General features: G+C 41.6%; 1 protein-coding gene across 1 annotated transcript; it reads right to left on the bottom strand.

The window, feature by feature from the left end:
* Positions 1 to 944: 944 nt before the first annotated feature.
* mmp23ba (matrix metallopeptidase 23ba) lies at positions 945 to 15,682 on the bottom strand. Its single transcript, XM_007570104.2, has 8 exons — positions 15,099 to 15,682; positions 9,035 to 9,171; positions 7,093 to 7,232; positions 6,489 to 6,656; positions 6,248 to 6,412; positions 4,467 to 4,577; positions 1,365 to 1,491; positions 945 to 1,281 (listed from the first exon to the last, which is right to left on the bottom strand). The coding sequence occupies exons 1-8, from the start codon at positions 15,294 to 15,296 to the stop codon at positions 1,107 to 1,109; spliced, it is 1,221 nt and encodes a 406-aa protein (XP_007570166.1). The 5' UTR covers positions 15,297 to 15,682; the 3' UTR covers positions 945 to 1,106.
* Positions 15,683 to 16,485: the final 803 nt, after the last annotated feature.

Genomic DNA, 16,485 nt, shown 5'->3' with positions numbered 1-16,485 from the left:
CCTCCGCCGCAGCCCCTTCTGCAGATTATTACACCTGATGTGTTGAATGAGCTTGGAAAGAGCTGCGAGTGGGGCTGGCTGCGGAGTCCCTGGAGGCAGACTGCTGGCCTCATTGTCAGGCTAGTAAAGTAAGCTAGACGTCTGAGATGTTCCATGTGCGGTTTTAAGGTCCAGATATCTCCAAAGGCCGCTGAAATTGCGGCTCATTTTTTGCTTCAGTGGCTCAGTTTGGTGGGTGTGTAATTACGCTGCATCAGAGAAAACGGCTTCTGTGACTTTTTTGGGGGCAAGGGGGGCTGAAAAGGAAACCTCATTGACCGTGTAAAGATTTACTTTTGGTTGCAGTGGGGGAGATTTTTTTTTTTTTTTAAAGAAATCAGCTCTTTTCCCTTGATGGTCTTGAATTATCTTTCACACCCACAGGTTTTCTCTTTTACTGCTGCACTGTGCTGGAACTTTAGAGAAGTAAAAAATTTGATCAGAAGGTGGAAAAAACCCCAACAAAAATCACTGATGTCACACTTATTAGCATCCCCCTCTCAATACTTTTCACAACTTGCTTTTAGGATGTGATGTTAAAAGCCTCCACAAGCTTCTTACCCTGTGTGCGGTTCCAGCGGGGTCGCACTGACCCCGTGTGTGGACAGTTCAAGGACAGTTTTCTTTGTGTGTGTGGTTTTGGGTGGTCTCACGGGACAGCCCCATGTTTACACGCTGTCCGACCGTGATATCTGCCGCGCTCCTCCTGATCATCACACTGAGACCAAGGGAGGGTTAAAGATATATATAGGCATACAGAGAGAGGGAATCTCTTTAGAGCTGCAACAAGGGATTATTTTAGTATTCAGTTCAATTATTCTCTCACTTAAAATCTGGTATTTCTAAAATTTGATGATACCATTCCAATAAAATTAAAGTCGTTTCAAACAACTACACATTCACTGTTGGGTAGTATAAACCATTTATTGTTTGCATGTACAAAAATTGATTTACAAAATGGTGATGAAAAGCAGACAGGTTTTATGGATGATACAAGATTCTTTTTCTTTTTTTAAAATTGAAATATGTGCCCTAGAGTCCTGTGTGCTCTGCGGCTTTCGGGGCCATCAGAAGCGCACGCGTACCCTCCATGAGTAGTTTGTAAGAACTTTGTCCCTTTTCTTTACGATGCAAGTGTACGTGCCTTCGTTGATGGCGTTGGCCACTATGGTGATGTGATCGTCTTTCAAGGAAATGTAGTTTGGGTGCGAGTGCTCCAGCAGCTCCCCGTCCTTATACCAGCTGAAACAGAAGGCGGACGCTGTTCGAGTACCGTGTCGTCACCGCAGCTATAGGACAAGTGATAACGCGTCACATGAACTTACTATATATTGCCTCTCTTTGATGCGATTTTCTTCCCACAGCGAAAAGTTAGCTTCTTTCCCTCAGTGACCAGCTTGTGTTTGGTCCTAGGTGGAGTGGGTGTGGGGGCAACAGTGGGGAAAGGAAATTCTGCAACGGGAATGAACACAAAAAAAAGGATGAAGACGTCCAATCAATTTGTCTATTCCTTTAATGAGAGCAGCTAATAGCAAACTGTCATTCTGAGCTTTTGAACTTGTGCATATTTCGTCCACAAACTTCAGCATTCGTACTGGGATTTCATGGGACAAATCGATGCAGCACAAAGCACAATTATAAAAAAAAAGGACATCAAACATACATGTGTTTTTTTTATTTAGAAATGTTTACAAAGAAACTTCTGAAAACTTTGCATTTATCCTCCATCCACCCATCGTTAGGTTTTGGTGTCTATCTCCAGGGGTTTAGTCTGCATTTATATTCTAGTGTATTATTATTATTATTATTATTATATTGCAGCTGCAAGTCTTTTACGATCATAGCGATGATCTTAAGAGGAATGGCCACTGACGGTCATTCTTCTCTGGATTAAGCGGCTCTGTGACTTTAATTTTCAAATCTTATCACAGATTCTTGATTCGATTTACAGCCTGGACTTTGACTGGGCCATTCTTACGCAAATATTGTTTGATGTAAACCACACCATTGTAGACTGACTGTACGTTACATGTCATGGCCACGTCAGACGGAAAACCTCCAACCCGCAGTATCAAGTCTTCAGCAGCCACTAGTGATCTTTTAATCAATTTAGCCCAGTTTTATTACAGCAATAAATTTCTTCTTGCTCCTTTTCAATAAAGGCCAGATTTGTGGACTGCACAAAAAATACTCGACCTGTCAACAGATTGTCCTAGCTTTAGCTGTGGACCTCTGCACCTTCATCACATCTTGGCTGAATAATCCTCTTCTAGCTCTAGACTTTCAGTTTATGTGAACAGCTGTTGGCACGTCTGCTGTTGTGCCATTCTCTTTCCATTTCTGGCTAATGGACTGAGCAGTCCTGCTTGGTGAGACATTCAAACTTTTGGATATTGTTTTACCACCTAATCCTGATTTAGACATCTTTACGGTTTTATCTGTGAGCTGTCTGCCATGTTCTCTAGTCTTCATGATGCTTGCTTAATGATCTGAACAGCTGTATTTCTACTACCATTAAATGGCACATAGGTAGACTCTATGGTGTAAGTTACTGGTTAATGAGTTAGTGCAGGGTTCATCAACTAAGGACTAATTGATAAGTGGTCATTTTTTTAAAAAAAACCCTGAGATTTCTCTGGAAATCCAGAGGGCCAACCATCTTTCAGCAGCATGAAGAGCTGAATGTTTCACAAAATGCAAAATTAAATAAAAAAAATTAACATTATGTATCTGTCAGCTGTATTAAATACTGAGTGGACAAACAGGAAATTGTAGTTTTCTCTTATTATTAAATTTAGACATTTGTAAAATAAAACAGGAATCTCTTAGATTGCTGAATAGAAATGAAAACAAATAAATATGTGAAACACTTAATTCTACATTAACAGACAGATGTTCATACAGAAGTGTCTGTGGTTAGTCTTGAAAGAATGCTAAAACGTCCCTCCATGAAAATCTTCAACTCACGACAGACCCCAATATCAGCCTGTTTTTTTTTGTTGTTTTTTTTGCAGCCATGTTTAAAAAAAATAAAAAATGTTACAGTTTTTCTCTGTTGCATCCTCCACTTTTCTGTCGTGGCACATCACTAATTTTTGAATGAGAAATTGACGCTGCTCCACCAAGCCGAATCGGCGCTGCTAAGGCGTGACATAAGGAGTTTGCCGAGTGTTAACACTTCAAAGCAGAACCGCAAAAAGAGCATTTCTCATCCCACACTGGCTTCTGTTTGGACCATTTCTCTTTCCCGGTCTGGTATGCCCCCGCCAGCTTTATTCTTCTATCAACAGGATAAATCTGCAGTAGGATGACCGGCAGCTCCTTCTGCCTTCGGCCAAACACTTAAAGAACATCAATAGTTAATCGACTGGAGCTAATTTTAATCTAATAAACCATTCGACAATTAGCCGCAAGTCAATTAATAGTTTACACCCCTAGTGTTCATGTATTTTGCATTTTGTTTCAGCATGTTGCTTAAATTTAAATTAGTCAAAAACAGAAGATGGGAATCTTCAACTTCACAAATATATGGACCTTTGTGTTGGTCTATCACACTAAATCCCAATACTATTAAGACATATTATGAAAAAACAGATTCATCTCAGTTCCATTCATAATATAAAAATACAAAACTGTCCCCGATAAGCACCTCCACTAAAACCCGATTGTTGTAAATGTCATGATCCAACCCTCATCTGAGAGAGTGATGCTGACCTGTCGGGGATGTGCTGCTCCTGTCACTGTAATATCTCCCATCTGGCTTCTGACAAACACAACACAGCAGTTTGTGATCAGCTCTTAGGCTGCTTAAGAGCCCCTCATTCTCGTTAATGCCGCAAAAATCCCAATTGACCCTGTGCGTCTCTAACCCTCAAGCCACAGTCTGAAATTCCAGCGGTTTGGAGTCGCTCTGGAATTTTCCACAGCCGTACAGCGTCTCTGAAATCAACAATGAGGAACAGATTCCTGCAGGCCAGAAATCGTATCCTCGCGCTTGTCTCCGAACTGTCCCCCCGTCGCTGACAAAACCCACTGGAAAGCCAAGAAATGCGAGGGTCGTGATAGTTTAGAGGGGCCGTTTCCTGTTGTGCAAGCAGAGCATCCCACAGCGAAACCTAAAGAGGCGCTCAGGCTGCTGATGTGGTGGCCTGCACGCGAAGCAGGTCCCCTTGGGCGGCAGCCAACAGGTACCAACTCCGCCGAGCCTCGAGGAAAGGCTTCTCCTTCAGTAGAAATATACTTTAATTCCCTCTTAAATCACACACTTGAAAAAAACTCCATCACAGCTCTGTGAGGTTGGACCTGTTGGCTCCAGCTGTTCCATTGGCAATCGGTTCACAGCAGCTCTTTACGCTGTGAAAGCTTTCTCTCCTTTTTTTTTTTTTTTCCCCTCCCCGGGCTGCTACTGCTGCTCTCTGCTGCCTTACCGTAACAGAAATCACAGCTGGAAGGGCAGTGCCTCTGCATGAGCCTGCGCTTGCTGTCGCAATAGCCTTTCCGAGCCCAGGAAGGACAGATAAATAAGCGATCCAAACATCCTGGAAGAAAGAGCGGGGAGGTTAGAGGGTGGGTTGAGGAGGAGCGGGACCAGACAGCAGTTCTCAGTCAGCGGCAAAAAAACCCAGAAAAGCTGGATCCACGATCAGTTTCCTGTGCCAACAAAAATGAGTCACTGTAATACACACTAATGATGACTCATGAGTTTATACAATGTGCATTAATGCCACGTTGGCTGTCAGCGTCAAAGACAAACTCGGTGGTCTGTTTTCCCTTTGGTTCCGATCCAAAAATGAGTCGCGGTGTGTTATTTGACCAGCTCTTAAAGTGTTTATCTGGGTGTAATTCCTCCAATTCCAGGATCAGAGTACAAAATGTTTCAGCTTTTCTTGTCATTCACAGATGAAGTTGATCATTTTGTTCATGTTCTTCCCTTTCTTGGCCTACAGCCCCAGCAGATTTTTGAACTAATAAGAGGGTTCAATCTCTCCTGACAGCTGAGCTGGGATTTTGAACTGCAGATCTCAGACAGCTCTCTTTCTGGTTTTTAAAACAGCAGCGATGATTAATCAGTTCTATAAGATGTGCTGTGTGTAAAACCAGGTGAAAGATGGCAATCTGAGGAAATCGAATATTTCTTCCAAACAAGTTATTACCAGGCACTACTTGGTACTAACTTAATGCTTCTAATGTAGGAGATGTTCATGTTGTTGGAAAACTGGACACACTGCTTAGGCTCTAGTTATTTTAGACCATCTTAGATGAATTACCAACCCGGTGTAGGTGTATCGCAGTCCAGGTGCATCTTACATGAATAGATTTTAAAGGAATAAATTATTAACAATAACTTATTTGATTTAAAACAGAAAGAGAAGAATGATTCCTTCTACTGATAAAAATAAATTATTTCATTTAGCAAATAAGTGTTTATTCTGCATAACATTATTCTTATTTGTTATTTTGCCTCGTACGTATTGACACTAGAAAAGCATCCATACTAATTAGTCTGGCTATCTGCTCTTTTAACTAGCCTACAAGCCGCTGCTTTACAAATATGTAATTTGTAATATGCCAACAGTGATTTAATAAGTGATTCTTTGGTTTTCTTGCCACGACTGTCTATCTAAGCCTTTTCATACAGTTCAGTCTTTTGCAACAGAGCTTAAAGTGAATGCTTAAATGTTTTAGTATTAAAATTTAAATACCGTCGATTTAGAAGGATGACATTTTAAAAAAATGCTGCAAACTCACTAAGCATAAACTATATTCATTGTTCAGCTCTGTCGGTACTGAGTACACGTGCAATTATTGCAGTGCTGTCAATGTTTTATTATTAATTTTTTTCACATCACCTAACCACTTGCACTATGTTACCAAAAGTATTCGCTCACCTGTCTTGACTAGCATATGAGCTTGCCACAGCATAAGTGTTAGACTCTTCTCAGTCTCTGATTAAAAATTTTTCAGGCATTATCCCTTCATGGAAGACAGATGTCTCAGTCTCTCTTTCTTTGCCCACACTCTCCATGTTAATTTGATAAGTTTGAATTTTCCCAGCTGAGTAAATGACACCATTTGTACTAGCCAAAATGGTAATATAGAAAATATTCAACAGCTTTAAATGGTAACTTTCTAAAACCTTGCTCTACACCACACCAGCCCACCCCTCGCTCCGACAGGGATCTCTCAAACCTGAGAACAACAAACGTACCGTAGAGACGGTGCAAACCCCAGACCTCATCCTGCGTGATCCGCTTGCGTCCTGTCAGAGTAGCGTTCAGGTGCATTATAGCCTTCGGATCCATGGAGTGCATGAGTCCGAGGACGTGGCCGATTTCGTGCGTTGCCACGTGGACAATGTCTGTCAGCCAAACCCCTGCAACGCGAACATAACTGCTGTTGTCGTTCACGTGACTAATTGTCTGTGGGTACAAAAAAATAAATATCCCTGCCTTTCTTCCAGCTGAAGCGCATGTCTCCCAGAATCCAGTATTCATGGTCGTCAAAGTGGATCTCGCCTGTTGGAGGGAAGAAGGCGTGAGCCAGTTCACCCGTGATGCCGTCAAAACAGTGGTGCAGGTAGGACTGCCAGCAGTCCGTGTGGTTGGCCGGGTAGAATCCTGCCAAGACAGAGAGAAGAATGCATACCTCTGAGTCAAGGAGGGAAGCCCTCGCCCCATTATTTCTGCTCTGTGCAGAATGCAGATGGGAAATGATGAATTACCAAAGACAGAGAGCGCTTTGCTAAAGCCTCATCCTGCAGGATGACAACCATGCCTCTTCTTGTCACTGACAATTTATGCTGGGCTCTTGAGTTTAGTCCCAGAAGTACGAATAAAGCATAATTCACACCGCTTTGCTATGGAAGTTGTCAAGCATTTACAGTTTTTTTTTCTTCTTCTTGCAGAATTACGAATCATGCTGAATATAGGCTTTGTACCCCAGTCACGGCACACAGCAATTTAAGAAAAAGCAACAGCAAAGCAGAACTCTGGACCCGGGTGCCAAGCAACATCTGTTGGAGACAGCAGCATGCAGGCAAGAGCAAGCACCCACCAATCTTAATGTCTGCCTCCTCGTCAGCTGGCACCTCTCTGAATGAGAACGGGGAAACGTCACTCCACAGGCCAAAAGCCCTGGCAATGCCTCGACGCGTGTCGCTGGCATTTATCAGGTTTGTAGGAAAAGACAGCAACCTGTTGGGAAGCACCGTGCCGTTAGTTCTGCTCTCTGTACACATTCTTCTCTGCAGCTGAGGAGTCGGCAAAAAAAAAAAAAAAAAAGAAAAAAAAAGAAAAACACAGCAGCTACTGTTCAGTAGCACACAAATTCCCACAAGTGTTGCTGAGTACAGCTCCATTACTTCATCTTCTAGAGTATCTCAGCCAGGGTTAGATCTGTGCAGGAACATTTAATGAGGGTTATGTGTTAATCAGATTGTCTGTAGTCTTTTTGTAGGGAGTTTTAGATCATCGCAGTTGGTGAAATTCAGTGTTAGCTTTTCTAATTCAGTCTTACTGAAGGGTTTATGGGCTGACTGAGGACGCCGGAGGACGTAAACATTGGTGAGGGTTTTCTTCAAAGCAATTTGTACAACAGGATCCAAATAGCTTGACAATTTTACAGTAGCTTTCTATAGTTAAGCATGGCGGTGATGTAGAGCCACTTTTGGTGGATAACAACTCAGAGTGTGCCTTGGAATGCATGAGAAAAACATGGCGAGCCTTTCCATTCGGAATAAACAATTTCTTTAAACCACATCCACAGATGTTAGATTTAAGTACCTTCAGAAATGTTTTGAATATTTGCAAAGGCAGACTTTGACTAAGACGAAAGTATTTGTATTATCCCGCTAAAACCATCGTGGCTGTGGTGTATGTGCATTGCTTCGAGGAAATTTGTATTTATTCAGCACTTTCTGCAAGCTGCAATAAGCTTGTTTGGTGTAGCACTCGAGACCGGTGTGGAGACCACATTATTTAAGTCTCGTCTAAATCTCGACTACATTTCTACTTTTTTTTAATTTTTTTATGTCAGTCTCAGACATGATGATCTCAGGAATCTCAGGACTTTTTCACAAACCGATCAAGACCATGACTGGAACATCCCTTTTTTTTATTTGCAGCAGGCCGCGACACTCCTGACGGGATTCAAAATTCCTACAGTTTTTTTTTATTTTTTTTTTTTACTTGAGACATGAGAAAACAGTGCAAATACTTGGGTATTTTTCTGTCACACAAAGAAAGACCATTAAGCCATCCAATTTTACTCACTCTGCCTGCAACCAATGCTAAGTTAGCTAACATTTGGCAGCACGTGTCCAACAGATTGGTCTGTTCTACCTTTTTACCAGCTTGCCAGATTCACTGAACGAGTAGCAGCATGTAGCTGAGGGTCTGCCGACATACAGGTTTGGGTTCACCTAAATGTTGCGGTTGTCTGAGGAAGTACCAGTTTGCTTATGAAATGCAACAGATGTGTTTTCTCTAAATGTTTGCATTGTTATAAATAGAGCAATGATCATGAAAACTGTGTCCCATTAGTTTTCTCGGTAACACTTTATTTGAAGGGGGTTGAATAAGACTGACATGACACTGTCATAAACATGACACAACACCTGTCATGAACATGAATAAGCCTTCATGAATATTTATGACTATTGTCATAAAGCGTCATTCGGTAAATTATGACACTTTTAATACAAAGTTGACATTATTCAAAATGTCTTTGTTATGACAACTTGACATTAACCAAGAAATAATTATTGATCTAAATTTGTTATAAAAGTATTAATGATTGCACTTTAAAAATTAGGTAACTTTATGTTATTAAAGGTAAAGTTTAATAGAAAGTGTCATGTCAGTCTTATTCAACCCCCTTCAAATAAAGTGTTACCGTTTTCTCTTCCTCCACTTTGGTCTTAGTGTCATTGCCCTCAAAGTCTTTGTATCTTGTCTACTTAATTGTGCTAGTCAGGGAGCAGTGTGTGAGTAAATACTTATAAGTTAGCTTGAATTTGTCCCATTTGAGCTGCTCTGGGGTCAGGGTGTAGCGCTTGTTCCTGGACAGGTGGAGGACTTGTGAGCGGGCCTCTTTGCGGATCCCGATGACCAACATGGTGGTGTGAGCTTCTTCCTTGGACAAAGCAAAAACCTTTAATGTTTCACATTACAGATTGCGAAGTGAGAACAGAGTGCTCACTTTGGCTTCGAAGTCGAAGTGAGCACCTTCGACTTCATGCCGTATTAAAGATCTAGTTCAGAAACTTTGCAGTGGGTTCCTGTTAACGGTGCAGTGGGTTCCAATGCAGCTGGAAGCCTCCACTGGATCTGCATCTTCATACAGTGTCATTCAGATTAGTTGGTCCAAGACTAAAGTGGACTTCTGCTATCTTAAGAGATGGAATCATGTAGACCTCACAAGTTTTTTACTCTTTGCACTGACCCTGTGTGAGCTTTTACAGTGTTTTTGTGTGTTTTTTCAGAAACTGACGATCTTCCCCAGTTTCCTCATTGTCCAACCGTGACATTTAGTGCACTCCTCCTCTCGCACTAAGACCACGAAAGGGTTAAAGCAACTCTGATCTCAAAAGCACCATGGCATGGTATGGTTTATGTGATCACTACTTAAGAATCTTTTAGCTTACAATAAGATGATTTATTACATAGGACATGTAAATAGGAGGTGGTGTGCACCTAACAAACCTGTCATGAAATTTAGTAAGAAAGAGAACAGCATTTCGGTCAGAATTTCTGCCTGATGTACACTGTGTGCAAAATTATTAGTTTTGACCATATCATCATTTTTATGCATATTTTCCAACTCCGAGCTGTATAAACTTGAATGCTTTGTTTAATGAGGGAGGGTGGTTCCTAAGGAGATCAACCATAATTATTAGGCAGTTTCTTTTCCTCAGGCAAAATGGGGAAAAAAAGAGATTGAAGAGACTCTGAAAAGTCCAAATTTGTAAAAAGTCTTTCAGAGGGATGCAGCACTCTTGAAATTGCTAAGACATTGGGGCGTGGTCCACAGAACCATCAGATATTTTACTGCTAATAGTCAGCAGGGTCGCAAGAAACGTGTTGAGAAAAAAAAAAGAGGTAAATTAACTGAGAAAGATTTGAGAAGAATCAAACGTGAAGCTACTGGGATCCCGTTATCTTCCAGTGCTGCCATATTCCAGAACTGCAACCTGCCTGGAGGGCCCAGAAGTACAAGATGGTCAGAGCTCAGAGACATGACCAAGGTAAGGACGGCTGAAACCCGACCACCACTGAACAGGACACTAGTTGAAACATCAAGACTGGACCAAGACATATCTGAAGACAGACTTGTCAAAGGTTTCATGGACCGATGAGATGAGAGTGACTCTTGACAGACCAGGTGGATCGGTCTGTAGCTGGATCAGTCATGGGCACAGAGCTCCACTTGCTCTGCTCTTTGACTGAGGAGTTCAGTTCCATAAAATGACAGCAGTGTTACAGTATTTGGAGTTCTTTCAGGATTATAGATGTCCACCTCCATCTACACCTAATCTGGAATTACACTAAATTAAGATTGTGTAGACGATAACTGCTTAAAATTTTAACACAACCTTTAACCCTTTAAGGTGCTACTGCTAAACAATGGCAATTGTCTGGACGAAATCTGTTTGGTGTGATTGTCAATACTTTTTCTGCAAAACCATTTCTAAGAAATGAAGCTATGAAGGGTTTAAGGCATTTAAAGTGGTGATGAGTTACAGACACTCTAAATTATACCACCTGGAGTTTTAATTCTCTCATAGCTTTTAAAGCCTGTGGTCTGGTGTTTTGTTTTGTAAAAAAAAAAAAAAATCATAAATGTTCAGTGACTCCTGTGTGTCTCTGTGTGGCCTGTTCCCATTTGATCAACAGGTGGTCTAACCAGGGTCTGCCACCCTTCTCATTCATTTACTGCTGGAGGTAAACTCCGGCTCCCTCAAGCCCTACACAGTGGATCTAATAGTTAATGGGGGAAGAAGATGCTTGATCAAATACTGTATTGGCTCCAATGGTCTCGTAGACTAATGTTGCTGAAAGTACTGAGCCGCGCCTCCACATCATTGAATTTGGGTACTCCAATCACAACAAAATGCAGACTGCTTCAACAAGCGCCTGTGAAAGAATGGGTTGCTCGTGAGCTCAGTAAATTTCAGTCCAGTAACGTGATAGGATGTCATGTGTGCAATAAATCCACTTGTGAAATTTCCTCCAAACTAAATATTCCACAGTCAATTGTAAGTGGTAATATAACAAAGTGGAAGTTACTGGGAACAGCAGCAACCGAGTCTCGAAGCGGTAGACCACTTAAAATCACAGAGTGGGATCAGCAGATGCCGAGGCGCGTACTGCCCAGACTCAGTAGACAGACTTTCAAGCTTTATTTGGCCTTCGGATTCGAACTGTGACTAAAAAGCTTCATGCAATGGGTTTCCATGACAGAGCAGCTGCATCCAAACCTTACATCACCAGTCGCAGTGCAGCATGTTGGGAGCAATGGTATGAAGCACTTCTGGACTGGACTCTGAAGCGGTGGAGATGTGCTTTGGAGCAATGAATCATGACTCATTTGGCAACTGAACGGATGAGTCTGGCGTTGGCAGTTGCCAGTAAAACACCCATTTATGACTGCAGCATATCAAATGCAAGGGACATGCTGCTCTCAGCATGAGCGTACTCAAATTCATTGTTGTTCTATCAACCTTGCAGACCACTCGGGTTTTCTGGATCTGGTCTGCTCTCCATCCCCACAACCAAACATGGAGCAGCAGCATTCAGCTTCGATGCACCACTAATCTGAAACAAACTTCCAGAAAACTACACAACTGGTGAAACGTTGAGTTCCTTCGAATCAAGACTTAAAGCACACCTGTGATTAGTCGTAAGTGGAACACTGATCAACAAGTATTTGCTTGATGGTTTCGATGACGACATTTGACAAAATGTTTGATAATTGGTGACTATATGATGTAAAGTACTTTGAACCATCTTGCTGCTGAAAAGTGCCACACAAGTAAACTTGACTTGACCTAAATCTGGCATTTATTGGCTTAATTTGATATCAATATGATTTGTTCCATTGGTGACTTTTAAAGCAATGTTTATTCTAGATGCCCGCTCCATTACCTGGTGGTGAGCTGGATGACAGACGGCCACTACATCGTTTCCCTTTCTTATAGAAACACAAATTCCACTATTTGGGAGAATCATATGCTGTGAAAAACACAAGGAGTCACAATGTGGAATCAAGACGAGCACCACCCATCGCTTTCATTAAGGCTACATTGTGAAGTGTTTTATTATTTCAGCAACACTTGGAAGGATTGCTGCTTTTCTGTTTCGCGTAAATGCAATTGGATTGTGGTTAACACTTCAGTTTAATGTTTTTGTGTAAATGCTGTGAAACTGTGTTATTTGTATACTAACGTAGCGTTAATGGAGCTTACCAGTTGCATTCGGATTGAATTAAGTGCAATGCCTTCTGCGTGACCAGCAGCATTCTAAAAAACATCAGGCAGGTTTTCACAAGCAAAAAGCCCAGAAAAGGTTCGTCTCACTACAGAACTACAGTTTATTTTATGATAAATACTACATTTTCTTCATGTGTGTCATTACGTCATCATGGAGTTAAGTCAAAAACTTCACCTGGCCCAACTTGTTTTGTAGCCGTACCTGTCTGGGGTAAAATGGTAAAACTAGATGGCAAATGCAAACAAGAGCACCCTTTATTTTGCATTCCACGCCTTATCCTCTGGATCCTGTTCCGGATTCGCCCCGTCATGAGTAATATATTGCTTCCTTTCCAAAATACTGAAACAGAGGCAGGCGCATTCTGTTGGGAAACGTGATAACGTGTCTCACTCGACTTTCAAAGAATGCTCCTTTTCTTCCAAATTACATCCCCAATATGCTCTACTGACCTCCGCTGACACACCGCAGTCATGCACTCAGTGACTTATGAGGCGTCTGATGCATTCAGGCCAGCGCGGCTCTCTCCCTCTCTCCGTGTGCCGTGTCACTGCACATCGATACTCACGCTTTGGCTCAAATGAAGATGAATTGGGGGAACTGCGAGGACCGAAGTAGGCTCTCTCTAGACTAAACCTCGAAGCCGTGAGTGAACTCGTAGACCAAAACATGCGGGGAGACGTCTCTGAGGGCTCTAGATGGAGTCTGGAATAGCTTAGCCTCAAACTACTAAACAAGGGATTATGATTTTCATTCCTCATCTCCAACACACACACAAGAATCCTTTTTTTTTTTTTTTTTCAGCAAATGCTGCATTTTGAATATAATTAAAAACATAGTCTGTTTGTTGAATGATGTACATGTGAGTTCCTTGCAAAGTTTTGGGCTTGTTTTTCTCACATTTTGTCATGCTACGACCACATACTTAAACGTTTTCCACTGGGGTTTTCTGGGGATAGACGAACACAAATCAAACCATAATTATAAAGTCAAGGGTGAATTTATATGGTTTTCAAAAATGTTTTAGAACAAATAAATCTGACAAGCGTGTCATCTCACAACATCTAATTTCCCGTTGAGATCAATAAAATATTTTTGGATTTGAATTGAATTCAGTTATATTAAACCCTCTCACCAACTTCAACCCTGCCAAGAGCAAAACAGATCTAGCCTTTATGGCTATGCCACAAGCAGTGAAAGAAATGTAGGAAGATGCTCTGGTCAGATAAGACCAATGCAAAACACTGTCTGGGGTGGAGCACTAGCATTTCCTTTTATCCTGAACACATCATCCCCACTGATAAATATGGTGGTGGCTGCATCATGCTGTGTGAATTATTTTTTTGTTTTTTTTTTAGTTTTTCTTCAAGAAGGGCAGGAAAGCTGATAAAAGTTGAGGAGACAGCAACTCTAAAAATATAACAGCTGCTGTGGGGTTGTTTGAATCAAAGCAGATTTATGGTCCAGTCAAAGCCCACGCCTAAATCCCATTATGAATACGTGGCAGGACTTGCATATTAATGTTCACAGACACTCAATCTAAGTGAGTTTGTGCCATTTTGTAAAGAATATTTGACAAAAGAGAAGAAAAAAAATCAGTCTCTAGATGTGCAAAGCATTCTTTTAAAAAAGGGATAGATCTATGTAGCTTAATGCATATGAACACCACACTGTTCATATATTTATTTGCTAAAATAAATAAAGAAAAAGAAAGCCATGAATCAGCTTTCATTCTATGTAACTCTCTGAGTTAGTCTATATCAGAACAACCCAATAATTAAATTTAAAAGTAAGGTAGAGGTGAGACGGAAAAAAAAACAAAAAAACTTCAGGTGGTGCAAATACTTTTGCAATACACAGCAGACTTAATCCTTTTCACATGCCGGATTTATGCTGTCAGTTTATCTAATAAAAGTTAAGGCAGCAGTTCTCTTGAGTGACAGCTAATAAGAATGTGTGGCAAAGGAAATGACACAAAGCTGTCCCTCAGGCTCTTCATCACAGTGGGTGGCTGGAGAGAAGTGAAGTAATGTGGAGGGGAACACATTTTTCCTATTCACTGAAGACATTACCTTACAAGGATCCACTTGGTTGCCGAAACCAATTCTGGTATTCATCTAACGTCAACTGGACTGAACTTTAACTAGATCTGATGTCCATTACTTTAAATGATTCCATCTTTTGGTAGTGATTAGGCTGAACAGTTAATACCAGTTAAAGTCCTTTATGATAAACTGTAAGCAAATAAATAAATAAATAAAAGACAGCAGGAAATTATCCAGCTCCTTAGAAGTCTCAAGACATTCCACATAAAGAGGTTAGTCCATTTTTAAACAAAATCTTTTTACTGCACTCAGAATATTTTGTAGTACCAGTGCTGTCTTTTAAAAGTTAATATTTAGTTTAAAATTTCTGAAAATTCACGATTATTTTGGGAAATGTATTATCTTGAACAATTAGACAGACAGAATATGTCGTAAAAAAAAATTAATGAAAAAGTAATCAGCGCCGTAATTAGTTTAAATCGCAGCTCTAGCTCCGAGTCCTCCGGGTCACCAAGTGGTCACAGCATACCTCTAACCTCCAGGAGGGAAACGCGGTGGTGAGATGCATCCCTGCGAACAGAAGGCTGAGCAGCGCAGCGGTCAGCAGAGGAGCGGAACACCAGTCACCGCTGCGTAAACCTCCAGGAGTCCCACAGCTCACCATGGCTGCAGCACTGTCACACTTTGGGAAGTATTTGCGTCTGTCTGCGAAGAAAGGTCCAACCATCGATGCCCGCCGGCGCTACTTCATGCCCATTGCGCGCAACTTTGCGTGGAGCTTTCTGTCACTCTGTGCGGGAGCGCAGTCCAGCCTGCGGACCGCGTAATGAAAAGTGCAGACTGCACATCAGCTCTGCTCGGCTCTCTTCCGCTCAGCAGCACGCCTGCCTGCCTTGCCAGCGGGCTGGATTCACGTCGCTGCACTCGGGGCAGGGGGTCAGCGTCGAGACGACCTAATGAAAACCAAACGCGCTGTCCGCCGCACCACTGCTTCCAACCACGAGACCTCAGTTAAAGCACTATCAGATGGGTTGCTCTGTGTTTTTTTTTCTCTTTCTTTAGTGTTTATGTAATCCTCCTGAGGGGAAAAAAACCGCTCATGCACAGGCATCTGGGCACAGGAGAACCGACAGGGGCGTTGTTAGTATTTTAAAGCACATGTGGGACTGGAGCCCTCTTTTTTTTTCTTCTTCTTCACCTGCCTGGATGTTTAGTTGCTCTTATTCCTCCCATAGCAAGCCACTGCTATTAATATCATTCATATCATTGGTGGGGGCTGCACCTGAAGTAAATGGCCTTCACATGCCACAGTTTGAAGTTTATGGTTTTCTAATGCACATTAGTTATAGGTGTCATGTGTGCAATAGTATGTAGATTTTTAATTTCACATGAGCATCATATTTAATTTCAGAATTGCTGCATGGTCATCGTGTAATTTGCGATTTTTCACAAGAGCGTCACATGTAAAAGTCTGAGGAACTCCAAAGTAATTTACAACGCAATCAGTCATTCACCCTTTCATGCACACATTTACACACAGATAGTGGTAAGTAACCTACAATGTAGTCACACTAGGGCAAACAAACAAAATGAGTCAGAACCCCTAACCAGGAGCAGGCAAGGCATGTGAAGTGACTTGCCCAAGGACACAATGACCTGCAGGACAAATCCCTACTTCCTGACTCTGATAAATTGGCTAGAGATCTGAATTTTTTATCAAGATGTGGGTAACACCTCAAATACATCTCCTTCTTGCGTAAGATATTGAGAAAATTTAAATAAACCAGCCAAAATATCAAGAAGAGACTGGTGCACCTCTACAAGACTCTTTCATCTTTGGGTACCATTTCCAGTTGCTTGAAGGTATCACATTCATCTGTTTAAACAATTATCCACCAGTATAAACACCATTGGAA

Source organism: Poecilia formosa, unplaced genomic scaffold, assembly GCF_000485575.1.
Source record: "Poecilia formosa unplaced genomic scaffold, Poecilia_formosa-5.1.2 Scaffold255, whole genome shotgun sequence".
NCBI lineage: Eukaryota > Metazoa > Chordata > Actinopteri > Cyprinodontiformes > Poeciliidae > Poecilia > Poecilia formosa.
Note: the sequence above shows the minus strand (reverse complement) of the source record. Positions and strands in the feature narration are given on the sequence as shown.

Excerpts from the sequence above, each read along its gene's own strand:
- mmp23ba (XM_007570104.2), bottom strand. The coding sequence starts at position 15,296 with ATGGTTGGACCTTTCTTCGCAGACAGACGCAAATACTTCCCAAAGTGT. Across the intron at positions 7,233-9,034 it reads AAATTCAAGCTAACTTATAA|GTTGCTGTCTTTTCCTACAA; the intron begins GTATTTACTCAC and ends GCTTCCCAACAG. Across the intron at positions 1,282-1,364 it reads TCAAAGAGAGGCAATATATA|CTGGTATAAGGACGGGGAGC; the intron begins GTAAGTTCATGT and ends CTTCTGTTTCAG.